Source organism: Sprattus sprattus (assembly GCF_963457725.1).
Source record: "Sprattus sprattus genome assembly, chromosome: 14".
NCBI classification, from domain to species: Eukaryota; Metazoa; Chordata; class Actinopteri; order Clupeiformes; family Clupeidae; genus Sprattus; species Sprattus sprattus.
Window position 1 is genome coordinate 25,190,217 of NC_137912.1, and position 25,446 is coordinate 25,215,662.

At 43.6% G+C, this 25,446-nt stretch overlaps 2 protein-coding genes across 2 annotated transcripts; one reads left to right on the forward strand and one right to left on the reverse strand.

Annotated features, from left to right (window-relative positions):
• Window positions 1–3,191: 3,191 nt before the first annotated feature.
• On the reverse strand, window positions 3,192–12,438 carry wif1 (wnt inhibitory factor 1; the record flags this gene model as incomplete). Its single annotated transcript, XM_080851453.1, has 10 exons — window positions 3,192–3,322; window positions 4,407–4,502; window positions 4,818–4,913; window positions 6,276–6,371; window positions 6,460–6,555; window positions 7,463–7,558; window positions 9,327–9,467; window positions 9,812–9,920; window positions 11,946–12,085; window positions 12,297–12,438. The coding sequence occupies 10 exons, from the start codon at window positions 12,436–12,438 to the stop codon at window positions 3,192–3,194; spliced, it is 1,143 nt and encodes a 380-aa protein (XP_080707579.1).
• Window positions 12,439–13,441: 1,003 nt separating this feature from the next.
• Window positions 13,442–24,550, forward strand: lemd3 (LEM domain containing 3; the record flags this gene model as incomplete). Its single annotated transcript, XM_080850826.1, has 13 exons — window positions 13,442–14,894; window positions 16,658–16,698; window positions 16,831–16,900; window positions 17,011–17,087; window positions 17,355–17,434; window positions 17,772–17,917; window positions 18,150–18,251; window positions 18,419–18,521; window positions 18,777–18,955; window positions 19,863–19,944; window positions 20,096–20,201; window positions 21,649–21,727; window positions 21,989–24,550. 13 exons carry the CDS (start codon window positions 13,442–13,444, stop codon window positions 22,150–22,152), a joined length of 2,682 nt encoding a protein of 893 aa, XP_080706952.1. The 3' UTR covers window positions 22,153–24,550.
• Window positions 24,551–25,446: the final 896 nt, after the last annotated feature.

The window sequence follows — 25,446 nt, forward strand, 5'->3', positions numbered from 1 at the left end:
ACCAACCATTTCCAGCAGGAAATACCTACCCCTTATCCAAACATGGGGGTCTTTTAAGAGGAATAATAATAAGGCAGGAATTATCTAAGATTGGCCTCCCCCTGAAACATATCCTAGTGAAACACAGTGAAGAGCCCCATTTGGCTGCTGACCCAGTGGAGCCCGTGAGGCAGGGCAGTAATTGTCAGGTAGTGTTACCGCCACAGCCGGAAGATGGTGGAGCCTGAAACCCACGCGGCCTATATGAATCAGAAGACATGTTCATTAGGAACAGCAGGTGGTTAAACTTAACCACTTCAGGGAGTCAGTACTTGCGTAAGAACATTCCTACCCAGTGACTAATGTTAAAAAAAGACCACTTTTTAGAAGGGGAAAAAAGTGATCTTTCTGCAAGGCAGTTCAGAAAACAGGGTATCTGGCTGCAAGTGTCCCAGCCATGCTCTTGGTGGCCAACAGGCTGATCATTTACCTTGTGAGAAATCCAGAGAATTGAGAACTTTCGATTCAGGATCAGAAGCATGTGAGACACATTTTGATGCATGATGCCTCAGATATGTGCAGATGCTCCAAGGTTGCCTCTGAAGTGAAAAAGTTATTGTAACATGTAACAGCATGCTGAAAATGAAAACCAAATTAAAACATTTAAATTCCTGTGCATCTCCTAATTTTACATATACAGTATGTTTACTGCTCCATCTATCTGTAATGAATTAAATGTTGGCCGTTGTGGAGAAACTGATGCAGACACGTCCACACACACACATATATAGGGTGTGTGTGCCAGTATTGTAGGTGAGCCATCTCTGTGTGTATGGAGGCATTAGAGGACCATAGGGCTCCCTTTCTTCACTGCCAGCAGACAGAACTAGACCCACCACAGTCATTCATACTTCTGTCAGGAGCAGCACAGTTGTAAAACCTGACCCGCCTTTTTTATTGTCTCTATGGCCTCTGGAAAAAATGACAAAACAAGCTTCAATGAAAGAAAGCGCTGACGTCATCCATCTGCACCCTATGAAGAGTAGGGTTTGGCAGTGATTTGAAAATGCATACATGTCTTGGAGACTAGAAAGCAGAAAGTAGTAACTACTAAACCACAAGCTGGTAAAATGAATATTGTTCTTATTATAATATTCACTGATGCAAAATAACACAGTCTGTTGTGTTGTGTGGTGGACCAAACTGTGTATTTGCTTTTTGGACTGGTGCCATTAGCTGCATCCTTGCTTTGCTCTAGCCAACTGTGTAAATGAGATGGGATCACAGTATCATACTGCAGGTACACTTATTATGGGATCACAGTATCATACTGCAGGTACACTTATAGTTGCACATAATGTATGAAACATAATAGCTAGAGGAAACCCAGTTAAACGGGTTAAACTAGGATAGGCTGATAAAAGAGGAAAACACAGAATGTACCCAACTGCTACATCACATAATTTGGACTGTAAGCTCCTGAAATACTTACAAACCGACTATAACATGAAACATTCATTTGATAACATTGCACCTTTTCGACCAAGACTAAATCCCTGCACTTCACTTTCAGCGCATAGTTCTTATGCATGTCTACCTTTTGGATGGCACTGACCAAATACTATATTATATTTCACCATCTGAGCAAACCTATGCTTTTAAACAGCATTCTTTATTAGGAAATAAGATATGCATGTTGAAGGCCTGAGAAACACACCCTTGAACACAACACTTGAAACACATCACCATATTAGATGGGTTCCCTTTAGTGTTACTAGTTGATATTTGATCATCTGCAGCCACTCCTTCTCTATCATTTACTGAATGAATTCCTCCACTGGGGAATGCACCTAATAATAGACATGGCTATCCTGCATGGACTTCACATTGTGATCAGAGAAATAACACACAGGCAACATTAGCATTAACAATCATTTATTTCAATTATACATTAATTACAGTGAAATGAAAATATAAAATGTTAAGATTTGTGTACTACAAGTTTATGATCTGAAACTATAATGTAAGCAAAGTACTTCTTCACTGTCCTCTAATATGTAACTATCAAGATATATTTCAGTTTCACATAAAATTATATGAAAAGATAAATACTCTGAATATTGACTGGACAAATATAGACTTAACAAGCTACAGTATTTTAACCAAAAATGAAGGCGGTTGCGTAATCAGTGTTTGCCAGTGTAAGTGACTGGTGTCTATGTGAGTTGAGGTTTCTAAGATAGATTACAGAAATCCAATCAGCTTCACCCAGTAGGATGTAATGACTACTGGCTGCCAAAGTAGCTTTGTAATAGCAACAGGTTACTTAATTCTTCACTCCTGCATGTATGTTTGTCGCTTCTCTTAAAAGTATTTAAATACTAGGTGAAAAGGCTTAAGGACACAGAAAGAGGGACTACTGTAAGTCAGTCATTCAAGGAATGGATTCAATTTCTGCAGGGCTTTTTTGTTTTTGTTTAATCTTCAAATGTAAGTTTGCACCATTCTATCCCATCTCTGACACTCTTCGAAAGAAAGGTAAACAGAGCTTCTGAAGACATAGACCTCTCAGTCATACACAGTCAGTTGTTATTGTTATGATCACTCGACAAAAAGTCTTCGCCAAGGAATGCTTTTGAAATGTAATATGTTCCACTGGCTCCGTATTCACTTCCGAACTCTACCGAAAACGGACTCAAGGGAAACAAACATCACAAGGGATGAAGACACAGAAAATAGCAGCAGTGAGTAAGTCCTACTTAGCTTTCGCCCAGTACAAGCTGTGTTTGGAGGCCCCGAGGAAACTCCCTACTAGTCTCAAAGCAGCACCTGCACGGGAATGTCCTAACTCTTTTCAGATGGATTTACCATAAATGAAGGGGGAAAGCGTAGAGAGCGAGATGAAAGACTGGCCCTCTGCATGGTTTATGGTAAGAGGCAGTAGTCCAACATCCCACAGGGTGCCTATGACTCAGACTGGCATCACCATGGTAATGGTGAATCCTTACAATGGGCGCGGCTGTTTCAAGGAGTGTGAGGGTGTGTGTGTGTGTATGTGTGTCACTCTCTGTGTGTGTGTGTGTGTGTGTCTGTGTGTGTGAGTGTGTGTGTGAGTGTGTGTGTGAGTGTGTGTGTGTGTGTGTGTGAGTGTGTGTGTGAGTGTGTGTGTGTGTGTGTGTGGCATGGACCTCAGTAGCACCAAGTTGAAATTCTCATACTACATAATTGCTCTCAGCAGGCTGACCAGCATCAGTGGTGTCCTTGGCTTCCTTGGTTGAGACCACATGCGGCCTCATCTTGGGGTTGGATGGTCGGTGACTGTTGGCTGCACCACCTCGGTATCCTGAGGAAGGAAAAAGTGGTCAGAAAAGTAGGAGATAAATCTGAAATTAGGCTTCCTAGAACAACCATGGACAAGCCAGGTCCACTTACGGTTTACAACAGAAGTGGGTTCTAAGTAGTTCTAAGTTGAATATTTCCTCTTATGAACAATCCAAAAACACATAGTCTAGAAAGACAATGTTGAAAATGCAGGCCTCAAAGAAGAAAACTTAATGCAACAGAAGTGAATTCACCAGTGATGATCACTGACACACAAGTTAGAAAAACCTGTGATCATTGAAACAGATTTGAGCACACCTGTGAATTCCAGTAAGACTAACTGCATGATGGTTATAAATGGTTATTAAATGACATATGAACACCAGAACTTTCTCAATTTACCAGGACCTTTGGGCTGTGTCTATCTGTATATCTGCAGCTTGGCACCCAGCTACCTCCTGTCCAAGCTTATGGATGACGTGACAATGCTTACAACAACCGCTCCATGTACCGATTTCGATCGTTTTCGTCCCTCCTAAATATTTGAACCCAAAAAGATGGGAAAATAGGGCCAAGGTTTAAATAATCCAGAAGTTTCCCTTTAAGTATGAGGGTTGTAGTGCACCCTGTTGTTATAATGCTCAGGCTATGTTGTTGGGTATGAGTACTTGCTTGTGTCAGTGAGAGGTCTGGCCGCTATGGAAAGTCCCCAACCAGTAGCACAAGGAATCTGGCATATTTTCTTGTCTGAAATTAAAAATTCTGAAAAACATCTAGTTTATCTTTGCCTGATTGTGTTTAGTGTCACTGCTTTTGCACAGAAAGACATTTGTAATTTGCAGTGCCTTTGCCTTTAGTTTCATGTCATATGGCCTCTCCAATAAATTGTTTGCAATTGAAAAACGCTGTCTAATCATTTCACTTTGGTTTTTTAAATCATCCGTTACCACATCCACTTAAGCTGGTGCCATTTAGGTTCTGAATGAAGGCCATGGTTGGATATAATATTACAGTGGATTATATGTGCTCATCCGTTTACACATGCTTGGGAAAAAATCGCAAGGTTTGGAGAAACTCTTTGTGGTGTGATTGGGTTTCCTGCTCACTCTTGTTGCAGTGACGTCCGTGCCAGCCTTCCTTACACTGGCACCTGTTGGGCTCCGCACAGGTCCCGTGTGCTCCACAGCTGGGCTCACAGACAGCTGCACACACACACACACACACACACACACATACACACACACACAGACATGGACATACAGAGAGACACATTGTTTAGTCTCATATGGGCCAAGACATGCTGGACTTCTATTGTGTTATTCCAACAGAGTTCAGAGAAGCACTACCAATACCAGAACCCCATTGGCTGTTCTATTGTTCACTCATCCATACATGACATAATGACATTAATACAAATGAATACGTATGTGTGTGTGTGAGTAAGTGTGTATATAATATGCATGTACGTTTGTACGTACTGTATATATGAAATGTATAAGCCAGGTCTAATGTCTTACCTGTGGAGCAAAGATCACCATGGAATCCTTTGTTACATTTACACTTGTTCTTTCCCATACACTTGCCTCCATTTTTGCACTGCTGGTGACATTTACCTGGACACAAGTGGGTGAAAAAAGGCTGTCAGACAGACATTGAGAGTGAACGTGAATCTGCTCTTTGATGGAAGTTCACATAAACACCATTTCATCCACAGTTGCTGATAAAAAATCTGGTATATTTGTTGAATTCTAGTGAGTATCACACAGAAGAGCTCTGTATCCGACTCTTCACGTAGGCCAGTCGAAGCGGAAATCAGTGTACCAGTCGGCATGAAGAGAGGCAGAGACAAACGACTGCAGATGTGTGAGGAGGAAACAATGCGCTTGAGTTTGACCGTGAGCGGATTGATCTTTTTTAAACGCCCTGGGATCCTGTTACGCCTGCATATTTGATCAAGACCATCTGAAATTTCAATGGCTCCTTTGTTCTTCTACGTATCACTGAAACCCATATCCGTGGAAAGAGACAATAGGGGATGCTTTTAAAAGAAACACGTCTAAGGGACCATAACTGTTACTGCTTTACCTCAAAGCCAGTTTTGACAGGAGCTGAACATGATACGATAAACGAACAGAGGGCATTAACAGGCTTTGGTGTTCGTGTAAATATATCAAAGAGGTTTTTTGATATTGCTGTGTTTTCTTTTCCAGCAGTCCTCTGGCATCAGATAAGATTACACATATTACGGGTATATACCATAATTTGAACTTTAAACTCATGAGAGTGAAAACATCCTGTGTTGGAGACACACAGCAGGATGCAATTTGGATGTAGGTTTGGGGCACTCTGACAGGACCCAGCCACAGGAGCTTTGGGTGAGGAACTCAGCTTTACAACAATCCAAACAAACTTCTAGACCCGTGTTAATCACAGCATCTAATGAACTGTTGTTTTATTAGTCATGACACATGCTCCGTTAAAACATACAAGTGTACACTCCTTGGCAATAAGATGTCCTAAGGTGGCATCTGAATCCATATTGTTAATGCATTGTCAACAGGGAGCCAAAGTGGATCCAGTTGCAATTACCTACCGAGGAAGAAAAAAAAACAAGCCTAGCGCTGAGTCTGCATCACGTCACTGACTTAAACACAGGGTGGCCTGGGCTGTTGGCATGAGAGTGAGAACACATTTTGGGTTTATTTGGGAAACTGGGCACAGGGTGTTATATGGGTGGTGATGTCATCTGTAGACAATCCCCCCCCCCCCCACACACACACCAAACCCCCTCCTCTCCAGGAAAAGCAGCCCATCCCCAGGTTCACCTGATCAAGCCTCCCCTGTCTCTCCAAAGAGTGCAAGTATGACTGCAGTTGGCTGTGGAAGGATGGTGACAGATAGAGTATTGATGTACCACATGTAACCCAGGTGTGTGTGTTTGTGTGTGTGTGTGTGTGGGGTGGGAATATACTCACTGTTTTCACAACGACTTCCCTCATAGCCTGCAGGGCAAATGCACTTTCCAGGGTGAAAGCAGGTCCCCCCATTCAGGCAGGTGGTGCTGCAGTTAGCTACAAACAAAGAGCCCACGACTGGTTTAAGTTTCGCATCGGGCAACATGAACTGTGTGTGTAGATATTCACCCGTGTTGACATGTACCTTTGTCACAGCTCGCACCATAGTAGCCGGGGGGGCATATGCACACACCAGGGCTCATGCACAGGCCTCCGTTGAGGCATCTTGGGGAACACAGGGCTGATGGAGAGAGAGAGAGAGAGAGAGCGAGAGAGAGAGAGCACGGAGCAGGATGAGAGTACAGTGACTCACATCATCATTGGATGAAAATCACTGCTGCCTCGAATGTTACCAATTCACCCAGACTTCTGCATATCCTGTAGGAGGCAACAGAGATCGAAGTGTGTTTTCTTCTTTGAGTCATTCACATACACATACACATTAACATACTCAAAACATTCATTACTTTTCCTCTGATATACACAGCCAGAGATCAGCGTACTAACTTACAGCATGAGAAATGGAACAACTAAATAAGGGTGTCATTTTCATTTCAGATAACTATTCATGCTCTGGTTTGATACAAAAAATGGAAAAGGGAATTATACAGGATGGATAACTGAGAAATGCTGTTCCACTTGAATGTCGGGATAGATATCCCTGGACCTGAGCCTGAGTGCTGGAACTGTGTGCATTAAATGAGCACATAAAGGAAATTAAAAGCATTTCGGTTCTTCTGGAAGGCTCTCTGAAACCACTTTACAAAGCTGGAAATAGATGAAAAGCATATGTTTGTGCCACACAACCTGCTGGGTATTACTTTTTTCAACTTGGAAAACTTTCAAAATGCATATGCCCTCTTTTTTTCCAAGGCTTGCATGCATTGGGCTGTACACTACTATGTAATTTACAATGCCTGCTGATATGTGGCTTGCAGGCAAGACAGAGTTCCCACTGCTGTAACCTTTATACACACTTTAAACCACAAACTAATGCGCTTTTTACATGTAGAGAATATTAGTCATATCGAATGAGCAGAGAAAAGTGGTCTTGTTCCCGTCTTATGCTGGCTTTGTCAGGGCATTTTTACAAGGCTAGACTTGCCCTTCATCATTGGACCTGAAAGACCATGGGACTAAAGCGGTACCTTTCTCACAGTGCGGTCCATAGAAACCATCTTGGCATTCACAGACGTGCCTTTCATTGCAGAAGCCTCCGTTGCGACACCCACCAGGACACTTTGCTGCAGATGAGGGGGGAACAGAGAGAGACGCATGGTAAATATTTACTTGTCTGTTGCCATCTTAAAAGAGCCCTCCATCATCGGTTAAATACAGTGTGGCAATGTCTTTGAATTACAGAGACAAAAGAGAGATAGCCTCTGCTGGGTGTTAAATACGTGTTTCTAGCAAGGTTGTTAAAAGGGATAGGTTGGTGTGACTGGCCGAATTAAGATATCTGTAAGATGTCTGTTGAATGTTACGGGCTATTTAACTCGTATTATGTCCAAAGTCAAACCATGTCAGTCACAACAGTCTAGATTCAGAGACAGAAGAGCACCTGGCAGACCTGGTTTTGCCCAAATTCCTCTCATTCTACCAACAAAAGCAATGACTCAGAGATCCACAACTGTTGACCAGGTTGCCCTGGGGAATCTGGCAGCGGTCCTTCCGTCTCGGAAACACAGGCCGTCTAGTCTTTTATAAAACACTGCCTTTGTCTCATCCACTTACAAAACACATCCTGTCTGGTTGCTTCAGGTTCCACTGAAGCATTATTTGCTTTTGTTCATCCTATAACAAATATTTATTCAACTTCAAATTCTTGTCTATGCACACCATTCTTCTCTAATCACAGTAATACAGGCCTATAGTATGTCAAAAGAGTTTGACTTGAAAACCATAGCACTGCTAATGACTACGTTCTTGCCTACAATTACAATAAGGAGACTTGAGAGGAATTCCATGTGACCGCTGCTCCCCAAACGTTTTTCTAAGGCAATCCTCAGCTGTCACCCTGAAAGATGTTGCTTCCTCTCCACTAACTGGCTGGGGCCAGATGGATCATTTGATCTGGGATGGAGAGAGGATGTGGGGGGCTGGGCTGGAGGGGGGCGCAGAGAATGAAGGGTGTGTGTGGAGAGTAGGGTTCTCTCACTTCTAAAGTTGCAGCTGGCAAAGTTCACATGACATCATTAACCAGTAATGGCCTCTGCGAGGAACCAGGAGTGCCAAACATGCCACATCATTCACTCATTCAGTCGTCCATTCACTCACTCACTCACTCAATATCTCTCTCTTCCACTCACTCAGTCTCTCTCTCTCGTCATTCTCATTATGAAATGGTGTGCCTGCTCTTTAGACTTCTGTCTACTTCAAGCACTCTTTCAGAGAAGTGCTTATTAAAGCAAACTAGACTCACTAAGATGCATAATTATTTCCACTCATATCATCACAATCACATTGCCTTGGGACTTTGGCGCTTCATTGGTGTGTTTTTTCTTGAATTCCAATTGTCAAACCACTGAGGCGTGGCTCTCTAAATGAACTGTCGGCACGATGAGTAGCAGCAGATGGGAGGAGTTGTTACCCTGAGCATGTCATTGTATTTTGGGCCACAGACCACAGCAATTGTCTGTCATCAAACTGGGTCCTAAGGTTTCCCTTGTTCCTGCTACCATTTAAACTAGTACTTTCATCATTCATCATCATAGCTCCTAATTTTAGCATACTATACTTAAACCTAAAGGGCAATGAAGTCTTCACAATAAGAATGAGACATTGGTAGACAACACCCCTCGCAAAGAGGCCTTTTCAATTCAGATGTGTGTATGAGGTATGGCACTTGGGTTTTGGAGACACAGTAAATGTATACTCTTGGGTATCTTACAATTGGAGCAGGGGGTCCAGTCCCTTTTTGGACTTGTCGTTGTTTGGAGACAGCCAGACAGCGTCCTGACCACAATCACAGCCCCACACACACGCAACACCCAAAGTATTTTGGAAGCTCACCTCTCTGGCAGGTCTTGAAAAAGATGGCATTCTGTGGGGTCCTTAGGATGATGTTGCCACCACCATCCATGATCAGAATGGTGACTTCAAAGGCTGCTACACCATCCTGATCACCTCGGCAGGGAAAACCCACCTGAACCACTGATCACAGAACAGTTTTTCAATTAATACATTATATTAAAATCATCCTAAAAGCATCATATAAGCAACCTCATCTCTAAACAATGTTTCTTTGAAAAGTACAGTTAACAGCACAGAATACAGTGAGCACACTCAGAGAAGGAGTTAATTGGCTATAGTCTCCGAGAAAAAAACCGTCTCTTATGGGTTATTCTGATAAAGTATTTTATAAACCGGTTGGACAGAACATGCGTAAACATGTAAAAATACTAGCAAAATCTGATTTTTTTTTTTGTATTAACACACAACATATAATTAATTGTTATCATAGGAGATTCAGGTGTTTGTATGTTCAGTATGCCAACCTGAGGCCTTGTGGGCCACTGAGCCAAGCAAAGGAACATTGACTATTGGGTCATCCATGATGTCTTTATCCAGAGAGCGAAGGGTCTGGAACTCATAAAAGTACTCTGCCTATAAAAAAGCATAACACAGGGCTTTTGTTAATTTAGAAAGCTCTTCAAATACTCTAATAATGCAAAGTGGTCCAGAATAACAATTGTCAGTGGTACCACAAAACCTCTGGATAATCACAGTTGAAGCATATTCATAGACCATTGTTCTCTTTCTTTACAGATTCCTGAGAAACCCTAATCAGCACTACCGTTATCAATTGTGAATAGTACCAATGTAATGATGAATACCAACTTCCCCAAAAGAGTCACAAACTCAAATTCACAAAAGCACACACGCCCCCTCTCAGCTCTTGATCAGTGTAAGGTGTTTCTTCTCATTGTGTGAACAAACTGAAAATATCTCCTGAAAAAGTACATTCTCCAATCTTGTATAGAGTTTTAAATGAAGAGGCCATTCCACTTCTGTGTAAGAGATTTGTGTGATAGTGAAAAAAGTTAATCTACTGCCATACCATAAGTCTTTCCACTCTAAATGATGTCCTCAAGTCTTTGAAAATTACACACTTGTCAAATAACTGGGATGACACTGCAAAACACACAAAGGGAGATGAAAGGCTCTGGAGGAGACACAGTGATTTCTCCTTTCTCCCAATTTCACTGTGTAAAAGCAGCGCAACGTTTGATGAAGGAAAAAGTACACAGCCCGTGTGGAGAGCCATGCTAATCCTGCAGCTGAATGCTAATAACCAACACAGATAACTGGCGGCCAGCCTTTTATGCCTGAAGCCTTTGTTCTTAAGCCTGGGCGGCTTGCTTTGAAGTGTGGGGGCAACAGGGCCCAGGAAAAGCAAGGTCTCTCTCTCTCTTTCTCTCATGCACCTAGTTGACATGCAACTTGTGGATTCTAAAATGTTCATTCACATCATTCATTAGGGGCACTATCCCCATAGTTTTCACAACAATAACAACCACAACAAAAACACAGAAACCCTGTGGGAGGAAGACAACCACAACGAGGTGGATGGAGTTCTTAAACTTAAAGATTCCCTTAAAGCAGATGTGCAGCAAAATTACATTACACAATTTCTCTGTGAATGTCAAGCAAAACATTTTGAAGCTTCCTTATATTGTATATAAAACTTTGCATTGGAATTTGATGCAACCTAATCATTTTTAGTACGAAGCATAATAGTAAAATTTGTAATAAAGTAGTGCGTTACAGTTGCAATTATGCGCCCAAAAACTTTGGCAAATGTCAAATTAGGCTACTTGTTATGGTCACTGCATGCTTTAAAAGGAGATCGGCAGAAAAAGACGGACCGTAGGCCTTAGTAACGTATGTTTGCCACTTCCATTCCCAAAGCTGTTAGTAATAACACAGATTATCAACAAGCAATAACAACACACAAACTGATCCCAAATGGAACTTTCCCCTTCCAATAAAGCGAAGCTTCTGGCACGCGTCTGAGAATTTGACCAATGTTTTCGATGCGCAGATGGGCCAGATGTTTGGCACATGCCCGCAGAGGCGGGATCTCGGCAGCTTTTCGCTTTGATCCTTAGACGCAGGTCTACCACACCAAGATGTCAAATACCGCAAGAGATGGGAATTACAAAATTAAAAAGGATTAAACTACATTTTTGGACAGTCTCAAACTGTGAAGACCTGAAAAATACTCTGCTACTGAAACATAAGCCCTGAGAGGTACACGACATCTCTGTGAACCCAGCTTCTATACATTGCAAGTGAAAAATTAGGTTACATCTGTTTACAGACCTTCATGTTTTCGGATGTTGTAGGCTCTATCAACTCACAGCAGTTGCCAAGAACGACTGTCGGTAGGACAGACTAACATACAAATTTGCCACTTAGGCTACAGTCTAATGGCAGCAGCTTTATTAGGCTACATCTTCTATTTCACCATTTGATATGCTTTTCATTTTTGCCATGGTCAAGTCTTTGGTTCATGTATTAAACTACCAATGAAAAGTCATGATATCACGCTCGTGTTAAAAACTCGTGAAAATAATGTGTGCTAAAAGTTCTTTCTATATAAAAGGTGCCGCTAAAATCATACAGTACCTGCCCTGTTGCTTGCCAGGTGAAGTTCACGTGGTGTATATTGACAGGAATTGCGGGCATCCGCTGCTGAGCTTTTTTGAAGTCGTGAGTGAATGGGGCCATTTTTGCCTCTGACACAATTAAAATGTCCTCTTCAAAACCTGAAGAATCATTAAACAACTTCAGAGGCATGTTTGACACATTTGAATTACGAATACAAGGTAGGAGATATGCTGTAGTCGGTTTAAAACAATCATAAAATGCAGAATATGCCAGGTTAATAATAATAATTAAAAAAATTGCAGTGAAGAGAAGGCTACTTAACGTTCAAAAGTATATGATACAGTTAATTGCTTTGCTTTCGCCATTTACCAATTAGTGTCCTAGCCTGGTTTGCATCGATCCACATGTACAAACTTCCTTGCTCTTGGGCAGCTTCGGTTAACAAACTTCCCAAAAGTAGAACAAAGCTCGCCTTTAGGCGGAATAGTAAAGCAGGTGTCCTTGAAGCCATTTTGCGCAGGTTACTCTAAATTGCGCTATAAATGGTCGATGTCTCTGCCTGGGTCTTTTCCTCGTGTCCTTACAACTGAATGCCTCTGGTCCTGGATTGACAGAATGAAATGCCTGAACTGCGTCGCAAGCTACTTGTATTCAACCGCGCTCTGTAGGACCGATTGTCTTCCACAAGGTGGCGCAAAATGAACAAACAGGAGGCCATGAATTAAGGCTTCAGCCAACTACATTGTAGCACTTTTGACGAATAATTTGATGTCATGACAAAGTCTGTCGCCAAATTCTCATTTGTTTCAAGAAAAGAAAGAAAACAGTAGCCTAGCCTATAGCCCTAGAACACACCACGATATAAAGCCTATAATGAAATGAAATGTAGGCTAGTTATACATCGAGTCCACACACAATTTGGCAAACATATCACTTTATTTTCATAGATTTAAGAAAGGCTAAAGAACAACTTAATTTATCTCACAGTGTATGTGAGCGTCTGATGGCTTTATAGGCATACATTATCATAAGAAGCGTTAGCCTATATCTAGTACGTGTGACAAAGACGTATTTTCCTCTATCATAGACTACCTATCGTCAGGGATGAAAGTGATCTCTTTTATGTATGCATATGATTTTAGTATTTATGTAGACTAATAGAGGGATTCAGTTATTGATGTGACATGATTAATAATGAAAAATACACTGCTGTACGATGGCCTAATGCCATTAAGATAAGCGAATTGAAAAGTCTATGCATTTAACCTAAATCTTCAGACTTTATCCAAATAAATCTGTTGCGTGTAGACACTGAATTTTGCAACCCAACCGGTAAGTGTCAAATACGATCAAATCCTGCAATATAATTGGGCAGGTGGTTAGCCTGTTCATCAGCAGACAATCGGCTGCGCTGTAGAAGTTCAGTGAAGAACTTTTTTCTTCAAGTTTACGGTCTGGGTTTGCTCCATCTACGTCACTTCCTCCACAGCTTTCTGTGTGAGTTTCGAGCTAAGATGGCGTCTGCACAGTTAACGGATGAGGAGCTTTTCTCTGAGTTAAAGCTCTTTGGATTCTTCCCAGGCCCGATCACAGAGAACACGCGGCCCGTTTACTTGAAAAAACTCAAGAAACTACGTGAAGAGCAACAACAGCGAGGGTCTAGATTCGCGAAAACGCGAAACAGCGGCAGCATCAACAACAACAGCGGCGGCAGTGGTAATAGCAGCAACACAGCGGCGGGAGCTTCGGGACCCAAAGCCAGGCCAGCCAGCAATGACGTCACGCACCTGAGCACAAGCCGGAGCACCGGCGGGCGCCCGACCCTGAACGAAAAGCGTACTAGCGGGGGTGGGAAGTTCGTTTTGGGATTTAGCTCCGATGAATCGGACGCCGAGGTCCCTCAGAAAAAAGAAGGCCCAAACCATAGCAGCACTAGGAGAGACCGAGGCTCAGGCTCGCAGCGCCAGCAGACAAGGCCTTCAGGAACACCCACTGGCGTTCGCAGGAGTCCAGGAGTCGGTGTGAACAACTCCTCGCCCGCGCTTCTAGATAGTCTGAGAAGCGGCGCCGGATCTCCTTGGTGGGGTGATCGAGACAAATCATCAAGCGCTCGCTGCCTACCCACTGAGACAGACGGGGGAGCTTACGGTGAACCCGATGAAGACGACGAATACGAGGAGGAGATAGAGAGGGACACACGGGCTCTGAACGGCAGCAGGGCGTCTTATACATTGCATACCAGCAAGCTTCCCGGGGATTACTCGGATTCGGATGAGGAGAAAGAGGAGGGGGGCACAGAGAAAGAGCGTCAACGAGAACCCCGGCTTACTTCAACACGAAGTCATACGAAAGCCACACATTCTCCTTACAAAACTTTCAGGGGGTCTCTAAGCGGTCAGAGAAAAATGGCAGTCGGAATTCGAGTAAATGACACTTCAGACGCTAGCAGTCTAGACAGGGCGCGGGGGGAGGAGAACGACGACGAAACCACGGGCGTTGGAGAGTCTGTCCTAAGCGGTGGCCTGCTCAGCCGTCACCATCCCAGAAGGTCGGTATACGGCTCTGGAATCATGGACGAAAGCGTAGGGGAGGGAAGTAACAGCAGTCCATCCGCATATCTCAAAAATCATATTGATAGCGGAGATACCAGCAGCAGCAGATTTACAATCGGGCTTAAACCAAGGTATTCCTCCCACAACAGCCTCTCTGGCACCTACCGGCTCAACCATTCAAACCACACGGGCTCGAATCATGCATACAGCCAGGCGACCCACAAACAGAAACTGTCTGTTCCGGAAGACGAGCTTCTGCAACAATTTAAAAGGGAAGAGGTTTCACCAAACGGCGGCTTCAGTGCTCACTACCTTTCCATGTTTCTTCTGATTGCTGCCTGTCTGTTTTTCGTGCTGCTCGGCCTCATGTACCTGCGCATGAGAGGGTCTAGCGCCTCAGAGGTGGATCTTGTCAGTAAGTATACCTAAATGCCTTTTGTTTCACTTGTTTGTAATGGTATCAGTGTTTTCAGATGTGTATTTTATAGTTCGAACCTAATGCTTAAGTCCAGTTTCAGTTGTGTCTCTTACTATTAAACTACAACACGTATGCTCACTTGTTTGGATCTGCAATATTTAGGCTGCAATCTGATGCGTGTTCATAGTTGTGGTTGCTATGGCATTCGTTTATTCGAATAATATGAGTCAAGTTGGAATGCCAGAATGGCACACCAGGTATGTGGTGTGTCACCCTGTCTGTCACATCCTCTCAGATGATGGTGGTGTGGGCAGAAACTGAAATTCTCCTCAAACACTTATCTTGATTTAGATAGCTCTGACCTTTCAAACTGACCACAACCTTCGTGTTTGGCCTGGTTCCTGGAACTAAAGCCATTGAAAGTATGCTACTAAAAAGTGGCAAATGCTGTACCATATGCTTCCCCTTTCAAGTCCATGGTGGACATGACCCCCATCCATGTGGTGGGGTGGGGAGGAGTTGGAGTAACCTCACCTGGCAGGTGCTAATGCCTTACGTTCCTCCCTCCAGGCCCTTAAAAAGCAGGCTGATAGTACAACAAACATATTTACTTCAGTGAGGTGCAAGTTCCTTTAGCTAGCATTTGACTTTGAGTGTATAGCTGTTGTTACACCTGATCTTATCATTATGATCCAGTTAGCTAGAGTAGAAGCACGCATGAGCAGTTTAAGTGTGCACTATTTGCGGCGTTGTAATACATCTGTCTGCAAACAGACGTGCTTCGTTTGTTCTCATTTTTGACTCTCGATAAGGTTGCCATAGATAGGGCTCGCACCTGTTGCCTCTCCTCAGGCCTCCCACCATGCAGTTGGATGGCACAGTTAGCCTGGCCTGTGCAAGTGGCGTGCTGGGAGGATTTCCTAGTGAGAGGGTTACGACTAAGGCGTGAGTGGCAGACATCTAGGTCACAGACGAGCTAGAGTGGCCTAGTTGTTTGGTTCTCCTAAGACGCCAGGAGTGGATGGGCCTGGGCTCGTTTAACTGAAAGCGAGAGAGTGACCAGCATTTTCCCTGGCTGTCTGCCTGCCTCCAGCCTCTTAGACAGACACACACGTGCACACACACACACATACTCGCACCGCAAGTGTTATTACAGGATAAGGAAGTTTAATGTTACACTTCCTCACCTGTTCTCCAATGTAATCTGTTTTGAGACAACTTGCAGGCCTAGGCATAGTGTATAGTTGTCTAGCCAGACTGTTGGGTTATAACACTGGCTCTGTGCAAAGCGGCAGACCATATCACTTATTAAACATTAAGGATATATGTAAACTGTATGCAAATTTTAGTCACAAGACTTTAAGTTTGTCGGATGAAAAGCGTGAAGTGCTCCATATGGACGGCTTGTTGCATGCTGCCGCCGATACTCATGTCAGCGGTGCTCAGTTGTCAGTGTCAGTGCTGCTTGCCGGTGCGGGGCAGACGCTCTGTCTGTGTCTGTGGTCGAGGCATGATGCACAGTGTAACCCAGCTCAGCTTGGGCCGGATCCAGCCGGAGGAGTGATCTCCATGTTCAGACAGTGACTCAAGTGTGAGGCGACCGTCTGCTGCACAGTAGTCACTCCCACTCAAAGCAGCAGCGTTGGGAAAGATGCTTGTCTTTTGACATGATGTAACCCTTTAAGTGGAGCCAGACTCTTTAAAGCAGCCTCTGAAAACATGAATGTTTGATCAGCGTTTCTGTCGCCTTTGTTTTGCAGTTCGGAACCACCCGTTTGGCACAGCTTTTGATGAAACTTATGTAAGTGTGGTTTGAAGATTCCTCTTTTGTTTGTATGTGCTGCAAAGCACTATCCAATCAGAATGCAGACTTTTTTGACAATACTGTCAGATCTCTGTAGTGAAATTAAATCCTCCATCTTCAATCCCACAGAACAACCAAGAAAAAGACTTAATCCTTAAACTGCTGCTTCACCTACATGATCACCTTGCCATTGTTGCAGGTAAGCTCCCCTTGACAACCTATTTTTTTTCTCCTGTTGATAACGTTCTATTGTATAGTTCCTAAAAACTGGTTCCATCTCTAAACAACCACACCCCTTTCATCCAACAGGTGACCATGACTGTGGAGACCAGCAGAATGTGTCAAACAGGAGCATGTCCATGAGCGATGCTGCAGAGTATTTAAAGGTTTGTTTTGTGTTTGTTCCCCACACCCACACCACACACATAGATAGTAATGCTAAGGCCATGTTAGTCCGTATGGCTGTTCGGGTTATCATTTGACTCTGTGTTGTTTGCTGTTCTGCATTAAGCATACAGTGTACTTTGTCTGGGGTCACAAAGCTGTAAACCTCTCTTTCAAAAATCTTCCCATAACAAAAATGCTGTCTGGTATCTTTAGGGCAGAACCTTGGTGTCTAATCAATCTGTAAATGGCTTTCTATTCTCCTATAGCTACAGAATGCAGGCTATGAAGAATTTGTAGCCAGTGCTTTGGAGTGGATTATTCGGACTGGAGAGGATGTGGGAATACAGTAAGTTTCACCTATGTGTCTGTTTTTGTGACTTTCATGTGGGAAAAGCAGATAGTGCCAATTGGCACAATTATATGAGAGGTAAAATATAAGTGCATTCGAATGTAATTAAATGAATTGTTAAGAGCCAAGTCTAGCTGCAGATTATTGTCTGGGCTATGCTAATATGATTAGTGTTGATGCTAGGAAAGAAAGGAGCCTTGAATCCCGGGCCACTTTGTTACAGGCTGCAGTAGACTGTGGCAGGCGCCTTGTGCTCGGCTTTATCTTCTAATGGCTGTGAGGTCCTGTGAGGAGCCGCCTAAAGAGTCTGTGTCTTGTCCCGCCGCTCGCTCAGGTTGATCGGAGCTGTCCCCGAGGAGGATGTGACGGAAGTGTCCGAGATAAGCCGTCTGGAGTCCACCCACCCCAAGATGTCCTTCCTGTGCCGGTTCCGAAGGGCTTTCTTCACAGTCATCCTCCGGGTGCTCCTCATCTTCGCAGGTATGCTGTTCTCTCATGAGGGTCATGGGTTATGCTCATCAGTAAGAATGCTCCATCCTAATGATCTCACATTAAACCATTGTACCAAGACCTCATTGTAACCTAATTGTACTCTCTTTCTTACTTCTTATGTATTAGATATATTCATGGTTCTTGTTCTGGTTGTGTGTGTGTGTGTGTGTGTGTGTGTGTGTGTGTGTGTGTGTGTGATTGTGTGTGCGTGTGTGCGCAGGGATAGGGATTGTCTGGGGCCTTTTGAGCTACATGAAGTACCGCTGGAGGAGAGAGGAGGAGGAGAGCAGGCAGATGTACGACATGGTGGAGAGAATCATTGGTATGCCACAGTAGAAGCCCCCTGACCTCTGTCTCATAGGACAGAAGGCACAATACTCTGGTCTTGGACTGAACTGCTGTTATGCTGCCATATTTGAGTGATTTGTTGTTTTTGTGTGTGTGTGTGTGTGTGTGTGTGTGTGTGTGTCTGCGCGTGCGTTTATGCAGATGTTCTGCGGAGCCATAGTGAGGCCTGTCAGGAGAATAAGGACTTGCAGCCCTACCTGCCTATCCCACACGTGCGAGACGCACTGGTTCAGCCACAGGACAGGTACATTGCTCTCATAAATGGATGGAGGGATGGAGGGATGGAGGGAGGGAGGGAGGGAGGGATGGATGTATGGAGCTTTAGCTCTTACATGTTGAAGTAGTGACGAGATGATGGATGCTGAATGTGTGTTTCGCTGCTTCACCGTGAAACACTGTTGAGTCATTTTATGGGTTTGTGTCTTTGTCTGACCCTTGGTCACTGGATAACTAGCTGTGTGTGGTGTGTGTGTGTGTGTGTGTGTGTGTGTTGCCACAGGAAGAAGATGAAGAAAGTGTGGGACAGAGCTGTGAAGTTCCTGGCGGCCAACGAGTCACGCATCCGCACCGAGACCCAGAGGATGGACGGAGCCGACCGCGAGGTCTGGAGGTGGCTGCAGCCCTCCCTGTCCTGCGACAAGATGTCCATGATGCCCCCCAGAGTGTGGCAAGGCAAAGGTACTGACCACACCGAGAAGTGCAGTCCAGTTTCCTGTTTAAAAAAAGTCTAGGTATCCCAGACCTGTCTCCCAAAAGACAGTGCAGTTAAGGGGCTTCCAATATTCATGTTAAGGGTCTCTGTACAGGCGGTTACTGATCCAGGCTATCTGGTTTATGGCATGCTCATGGTACAGTTCAAATACCCTTTCTGAGATTAACTAAACTTTATTAGTTCAAAAAGGTTCCATCAGGGTAATATTCATTGTAGATTTATTTCCTACATGTTTGTTTTTGGAGGGAGTAGGCCAAAATGAGATTTCAGGTTTCCAAAGCAGATGTCATGGCTATAATCTGATGAGATATCCTGCACATTACTGTGGCTGATCCTCTTCTCCACTGACACATTCACAGTCAGTAGGAACAGAATCCGCACGTAACTTGCCCTGTAACATTGGAATGGGAAAGAATGCGCTTGGTAACAAATTGCAGTGCAGCACCATTGGGCCCAGGCAGTGTTGAGTAGCACTCAGTGTGTTCTTCCGTGTAGTGCACAGTACAAGCATTTTGGAAGGAAATTCACAGAAAAGTATCTGTGTGCACGGAGTACATAACATGACCAATTTATCTTTACAACGCTCGTAAGATTGATGAAGGTGACCGTGGGACATCATACCTTTAATATGATTGATATTGGGTCTGCTGGATGTAAAATGACCTTATAATGCTGCCAATGTTAAGAATTCTTACCCAGAGACCGTGCTTTGCCCGATGATGAGCCATACTATACCCTTTGGCCCTCTTAAATCGCCCATTACGAACTTTGTGCGACCTTTGTGCTGCATAATTTAGATTTTGGGGCCAAGTAACTGAATGTGACTGGGATACAGTTCATTAATTTCTCGTCTGATTTGGTGTCCTATTTCAGCATTCCCACTGGACAAGAGGAACTCGCCGCCCAACAGTTTAACACCGTGTCTGAAGATCCGCAACATGTTTGACCCTGTAATGTGAGTGACTCCTGCCTCAACTCAACACATGCTCACAGATCATCCATTACGGTGTCGTTACTGCACTGGGCATGGTGGTGATATAGAACGATGTTGATGGCAGTGCATTCAATGCTCATTTTGGATGTCCCTTTTCCTTTTGTTATCCCAGGGAGGTGGGGGAGAACTGGCACCTGGCCATCCACGAAGCCATTCTCGAGAAATGCAGCGACAATGAAGGAATTGTACACATTGCCGTCGACAAAAATTCCCGAGAGGTAGGTCGCATTTTCTAGCTCTGAGAAATGTCCCCCCTCACAGTGGCGGCCCGTACATAAGGGCGATTGGGGCGACGCACTCCCTATGGGAAAAGGAAGAAAAAAAAATCCTGATGTATAAATTCAATTGCACGACTACATGTTAATGTAAATTTCATATTTTTTTTCTGTCGGATTCGACCACTAGACCGTCTGATATGCCTCTGTATGTCATTGTCAAATCAGGTAACAGTCATTCAGTAAGCATAGAGTCACTTCAAATGGCCCCGCCCCTTCAGTGCGATCTTGGGAGAAATGAAAATCGCCCCAGACCTCTCCCATTGACTCCCATGTTAAATGCGTTTTTTTCACAAAACAGACTCTCAATGCATTCTCTATGGCTTCCGAAGGGCTAGCCCCTCCAAGTCTAGTCATAAGTAAGCGACGCAAAAGCCGATAAAAGCCAATGAGGACGTCACACAGCTTCGACAAAGGCATGTTAAGATGGCACCTGTTCAGCACAACAACTCCATACGCTCTTTGACAGAAACTTCTTTTTAGTCAGCGTAATAATGAAGATAAATTGACCAAAAAAACAATAAGGACTTCCTAGACCAAAAGTATCCATTCAACAGTTTTCTACAAAGGGAGGGAAATTGGAACAAAAGAAAATCGCAGTCGTGAAGTGGCTAACGCGGTCTGTATTTCTATACCACTGTCACTTTTCATAGGTTTCACAGTGTGAACTAACTTTGAATAATTTTTTATGTGATGACCTATTTTGACTTTGTAAGCCAATACTTTCAAGATCAGTCAATAAATATCGTTGGTTTCGACGTATGTTGCCCCCTTCTTTATGTTGTTAGTGGACATATCATGTGTCCTGTTCAGCTATGTTACATCATACAACATTTGAGACGTGTGGATAATGAAAAAGTGGGATCATTTAATGTGGAGCCACATCATGTTTGCTTATGAAGGCTCCTGAATGTAACTTTCTTCCATAGCGTTCCACTTGTATCTTGCTACTCTAGCTATGTAAAAAGAGGGGAGATATTACTGTTGGTTGCTGCCAATAGTGGACAAAAAGGTATTGCTGTATGAGTAAATCGGATAACTTAATGTACCTACTGAATGGGTCGCCTTAATCATTATCAAAAAAATCGCGCCCCCCCTGAGAATTTTTTCAGGGGCCGCCACTGCCCCCTCATGTCATGTATGAGTTTCTGACAGGGATGAACACCAGCCGCCACTAAGATCATTAATGCTTTCTCTCAGTTTTTGAAAGGCGTTCTCAATGAGTATCATGAGAAGTTGGACTTGATAGTTTGTGTAAGGCCTGTGTACTTTTATATTTAACCAAGGAAATGGCCACACCAAGATTGATTTCAGTATTGGGTCAAATGGAAACACTGTTTTAGTCACCATATAATTGAACTATTCTGTGTGTCCGTCTCATCCTGTCCAGGGCTGTGTCTACGTGAAGTGCCTCTCAGCAGAACACTCTGGCAAGGCTTTCAAGGCGCTGCACGGCTCGTGGTTCGACGGTAAGGCCTCAAGCTGAATATGGGCTCCTTTTGTCTTCTCACATTCAGACAGGGGACAAATGGGAAGCAAAATATAGAGAGCTCTGTTATTACCATGCCAGAAAATGGTCAGTTTGCATTTCCTGTGCAGTTTGTAGTTTAATCAGGTGCAATGAAAAAGGAATCATGTAAGTAGGGAAAGAGTGAGATGCTTTTGGATCACTTAGTGTGTGTGTGCAAGTGTAAGTGTTAGTGTTTGAAGTCCCCCTGTGTGTGTTGCAGGTAAGCTGGTGACGGTGAAGTACCTGCGGCTCGATCGTTACCACCAGCGCTTCCCGCAGGCGGTGAGCTGCACCACGCCGCTCAAACCCTCCAGCAGCCACATGGACACCATGTCAGGCCTCCGCCACCGCACCAGCACAGCCAACTCCCTGAGCTTCTCCTGAGGAACCCTGCGGCCTCCATCACCTCCCCCCCCCCCATCCCCACTCTCCCTCTTTCTCTCCCTTTATAGTCTCCCCCTTTCCAGTCTCCCAGCCGCCCTCACCCCGCTCTCCTCTGCACACCTGCCACTATTCTCGGCAGCAGACGCGATAGCTCTGGCTGTGGCAGTCAGACAGGGAAAGCGCGGATGTGCGAAGGGGGCCGCTCCTCTCGGCACAAGCCAGCCAAAAGCTACGGGGCTCCTGGCCGTTTGAAGGTTGTCAGGGTGACCCCTGAGGGCCCCTCCAGACCCCCAGGTGTGCTCTTGAAGGGGAGACTGACTGGCTGGAGCTTCACTGAGAGAAACCCTCTGCTCTGCTCTCCTCTCCTGCCCCTTCTCCCCCTCACCTCACCTTCTCTCTGGTGCAGTGGACACAATTTAGATCTCTTTTTATAATACAGAAACTCTATGGATCTAAGGAGATGTGGCTTCCAGTTCTAATGTTCATATTTAAAAAGGTATATATATGAGAGAGATGCACCTCTCTCTGTATTGCGTGCTCTCTTATCCCCTTGTTTTTATGAAACGTCCCTTCCCCTCCTGACACTCAATGGAGTGGGAGGGTCTCTCCATAGCTGCATGTGCTGGTAAAAGTATGCCTTTATTTAAGCTTTGAATTGTAACATAAAATGTGGATGTTTATTTCTTACAGATGTTTTTTCTTTCGATGATGTAATCCTTTTTTTTTTGTAGTTTTAGTCAAACAAGGAAGGCATGCACAAACACTTATTTGGGGGTACTGTAAATATATGCTGTATGAATGGTGGAGGCTGAATTTGTCTGTATAGAATGCGAAAAATCACATAAGCTCTCTTTGTTTCTTGCCAAGAAAATAGTAACACTGTTAGCATCCATTCTTCAGAGATGGAGGCAGATGTATTGACTAAGATTGTTCTAGGCTTGACAGGTGTTTGAGAGGTTGATGACCTGATGAAAAGCACCCGGGCCTGGTGTCACGAGAGGAAAAATACTGGTGATTGACAGCTGTCATCAGCACACTGGTGCTGTGCTTGTCCCATCTCTAACCATACATGTATCTCGCTCAGTATTCACTGACATCCTCCCAGCCAGACTATATTCCATTGTATTCCATGGTTCTATATATTTTGTATTATCTCTAGCAGCTATGTTTATTTGTTTATGATTGGTGACCGGATGACATTGACATTTGTCTCCGCAGACCTCTGCTGGTACATGAGAACAATAACACTCGTAATGCGTTGCGTAAGATTTTATTTTTTTTGTCGACTTTTCAACTGCCATTTGCCTCACAGAGAGCGTTTCAATTTAGTTCCCTCCGCTGAGACCATGCAATATCACTTCTTGATCAAATATTCCAAAGAAGCCTGTTTTGGACTTGTGTTCTTGGGCTCATATTCCATGGTCAGGTATACAGTTTATCTTGATGGGAGGGCCTGCGATGGTAAGAAATCGAAATAGATGTGATGGTTCATTGTGGACTTAAGAAGCTGCTTCTTGCTTTCTGTTCAGTGTGTTTCATTCTGGAGGGGGGGAACTGGACCGAGACAAGAGAGCAAGTCTTTAAATCCTTGGAGGTCAGGGAAGGCAGTTATGGTGTATTGCTGTTGTTTTCTGATGCAGTTCCCCGTCCTTCTGTTCCATGTGGTCTTTCAACACGTCATCTGTGATGTCCAGTTGCTCGTGAGATGTTTCGAGTAGATTCTTACTCCAGAATTGCTACTGGGTTCATCTGGCTGCTGTCATTGAACTCGTCCCTTTCTATCTTTCCTCTTGTGTGTTTGGAAGATGCAGTGTAGTTGATCACAGGGTGCAGTATTTGCAGCAAAGCGTACAATTGATGCATAAACAAATGTTATAAGGCTGGTGCACACTACCTGCAGCAGAGAACCTCATTGTGCCTTAACTTTGTGCTTTATAAAATGACTGACACTGCATTTGTGGGGAATGTATTTGGATTTTGTAGGTGTCAGTATGGGTGTAAAAGTTTAAGAAGAGATAAGGTCGCTCTACAGAGGGGGTTTGGTTGGATGTGTTTTTTTTTCTTTCTTTTTTTCGCTGACAGCAGTACGCTGGATGTTGTTTAATGATAGTGTTTATGCATCCAACCAAATGCCTTTTCACAACTTTTAAAATGACGTGTGTTGATCTGTATCTAAAAGTGTTCAGATATCGCACACCTAGGTTTGTCAGCCTTTTTTTTGTCAGTTAGGGAGACCTTAGATTCATTTTTAAACCATCAACTGCACAGAGCTAATGTTATGTACAAAATAAATAAAAACTCAAAACAAAAATAAAGTCAGAGGTTGTTCTTGCTGTACATGTTTTTTTTTTAAGGTCTGCAACTGACTGGTGGTGCATCTGTCTGTACAGAGTATGAATGTTGGGTCAGTGTCCTGCCGTCAGGCTTCAGTGTGGTGTATTCTGATGTATGTATGCATACACTGTACATTTGTGTTACTGTAGTATGTACTCTTCTGCAGCTTAGGATTCAAGTTGTACTGTTGCGTCAATCAAAATTCCCAACCTGCTAGCCAGAGGGGACGGTGTACAGTAATGCAGACATTTTAAAGTTAAAATGCTTTAATGTAATTTGTCCCTTGTCTTGTTTAAAGTCTCTAATTAAAGGTTTGGTAGGGTTTTGAAAAAGTGAATGTGTTAATATGTGGAGAGGGTATATTTGTAACTTTTAAATATTTGTTGTGATGAAGGTTGTACATGGAAAGATTTATCAGGTGGTCGTGGTAATGGCCATATTTTTTATTAGGTATAACTCACAAATTGTAGCTCAGACCCAATCCTTTAAAAATCTGAATGGATTGTATGTTTGAGCAAACGTGGTAGTTGTCACCATACTAGTGACCTGCTTTTGCTACATTAACAGTATCGAAATCTGAATTTAAGGATACATTTTACTTCATAATTTTTGCTCCAATTTATCATTAATAGAATTGGAAATGTGTATGTATTATTTGAAGGAGGATGGTAAAGCGCTGTTGGTCCCTACAAACTAGTAATATTTCAGGCAAAATCGACTCGGAAAAACCTTCTTTTAGGTTGGCAAATGAGTTTAGAAAACGTGTGTGTGGCTCTGAAGAGTTGGTCAGAGAGGATTTCCTGAAAGCGCGAAAGGTAGTGTGCTGTCCGTTGCACTGTACTGTTTCAGTGATGAAATCTAAAATGTTCTAGTTTTATTTTTCTACCGAACTACTCTTGTCTGCACGACGATCTCACTGGCTGTCTATGCAGGCTGACCCTCTTGGACATATTTGGAGAT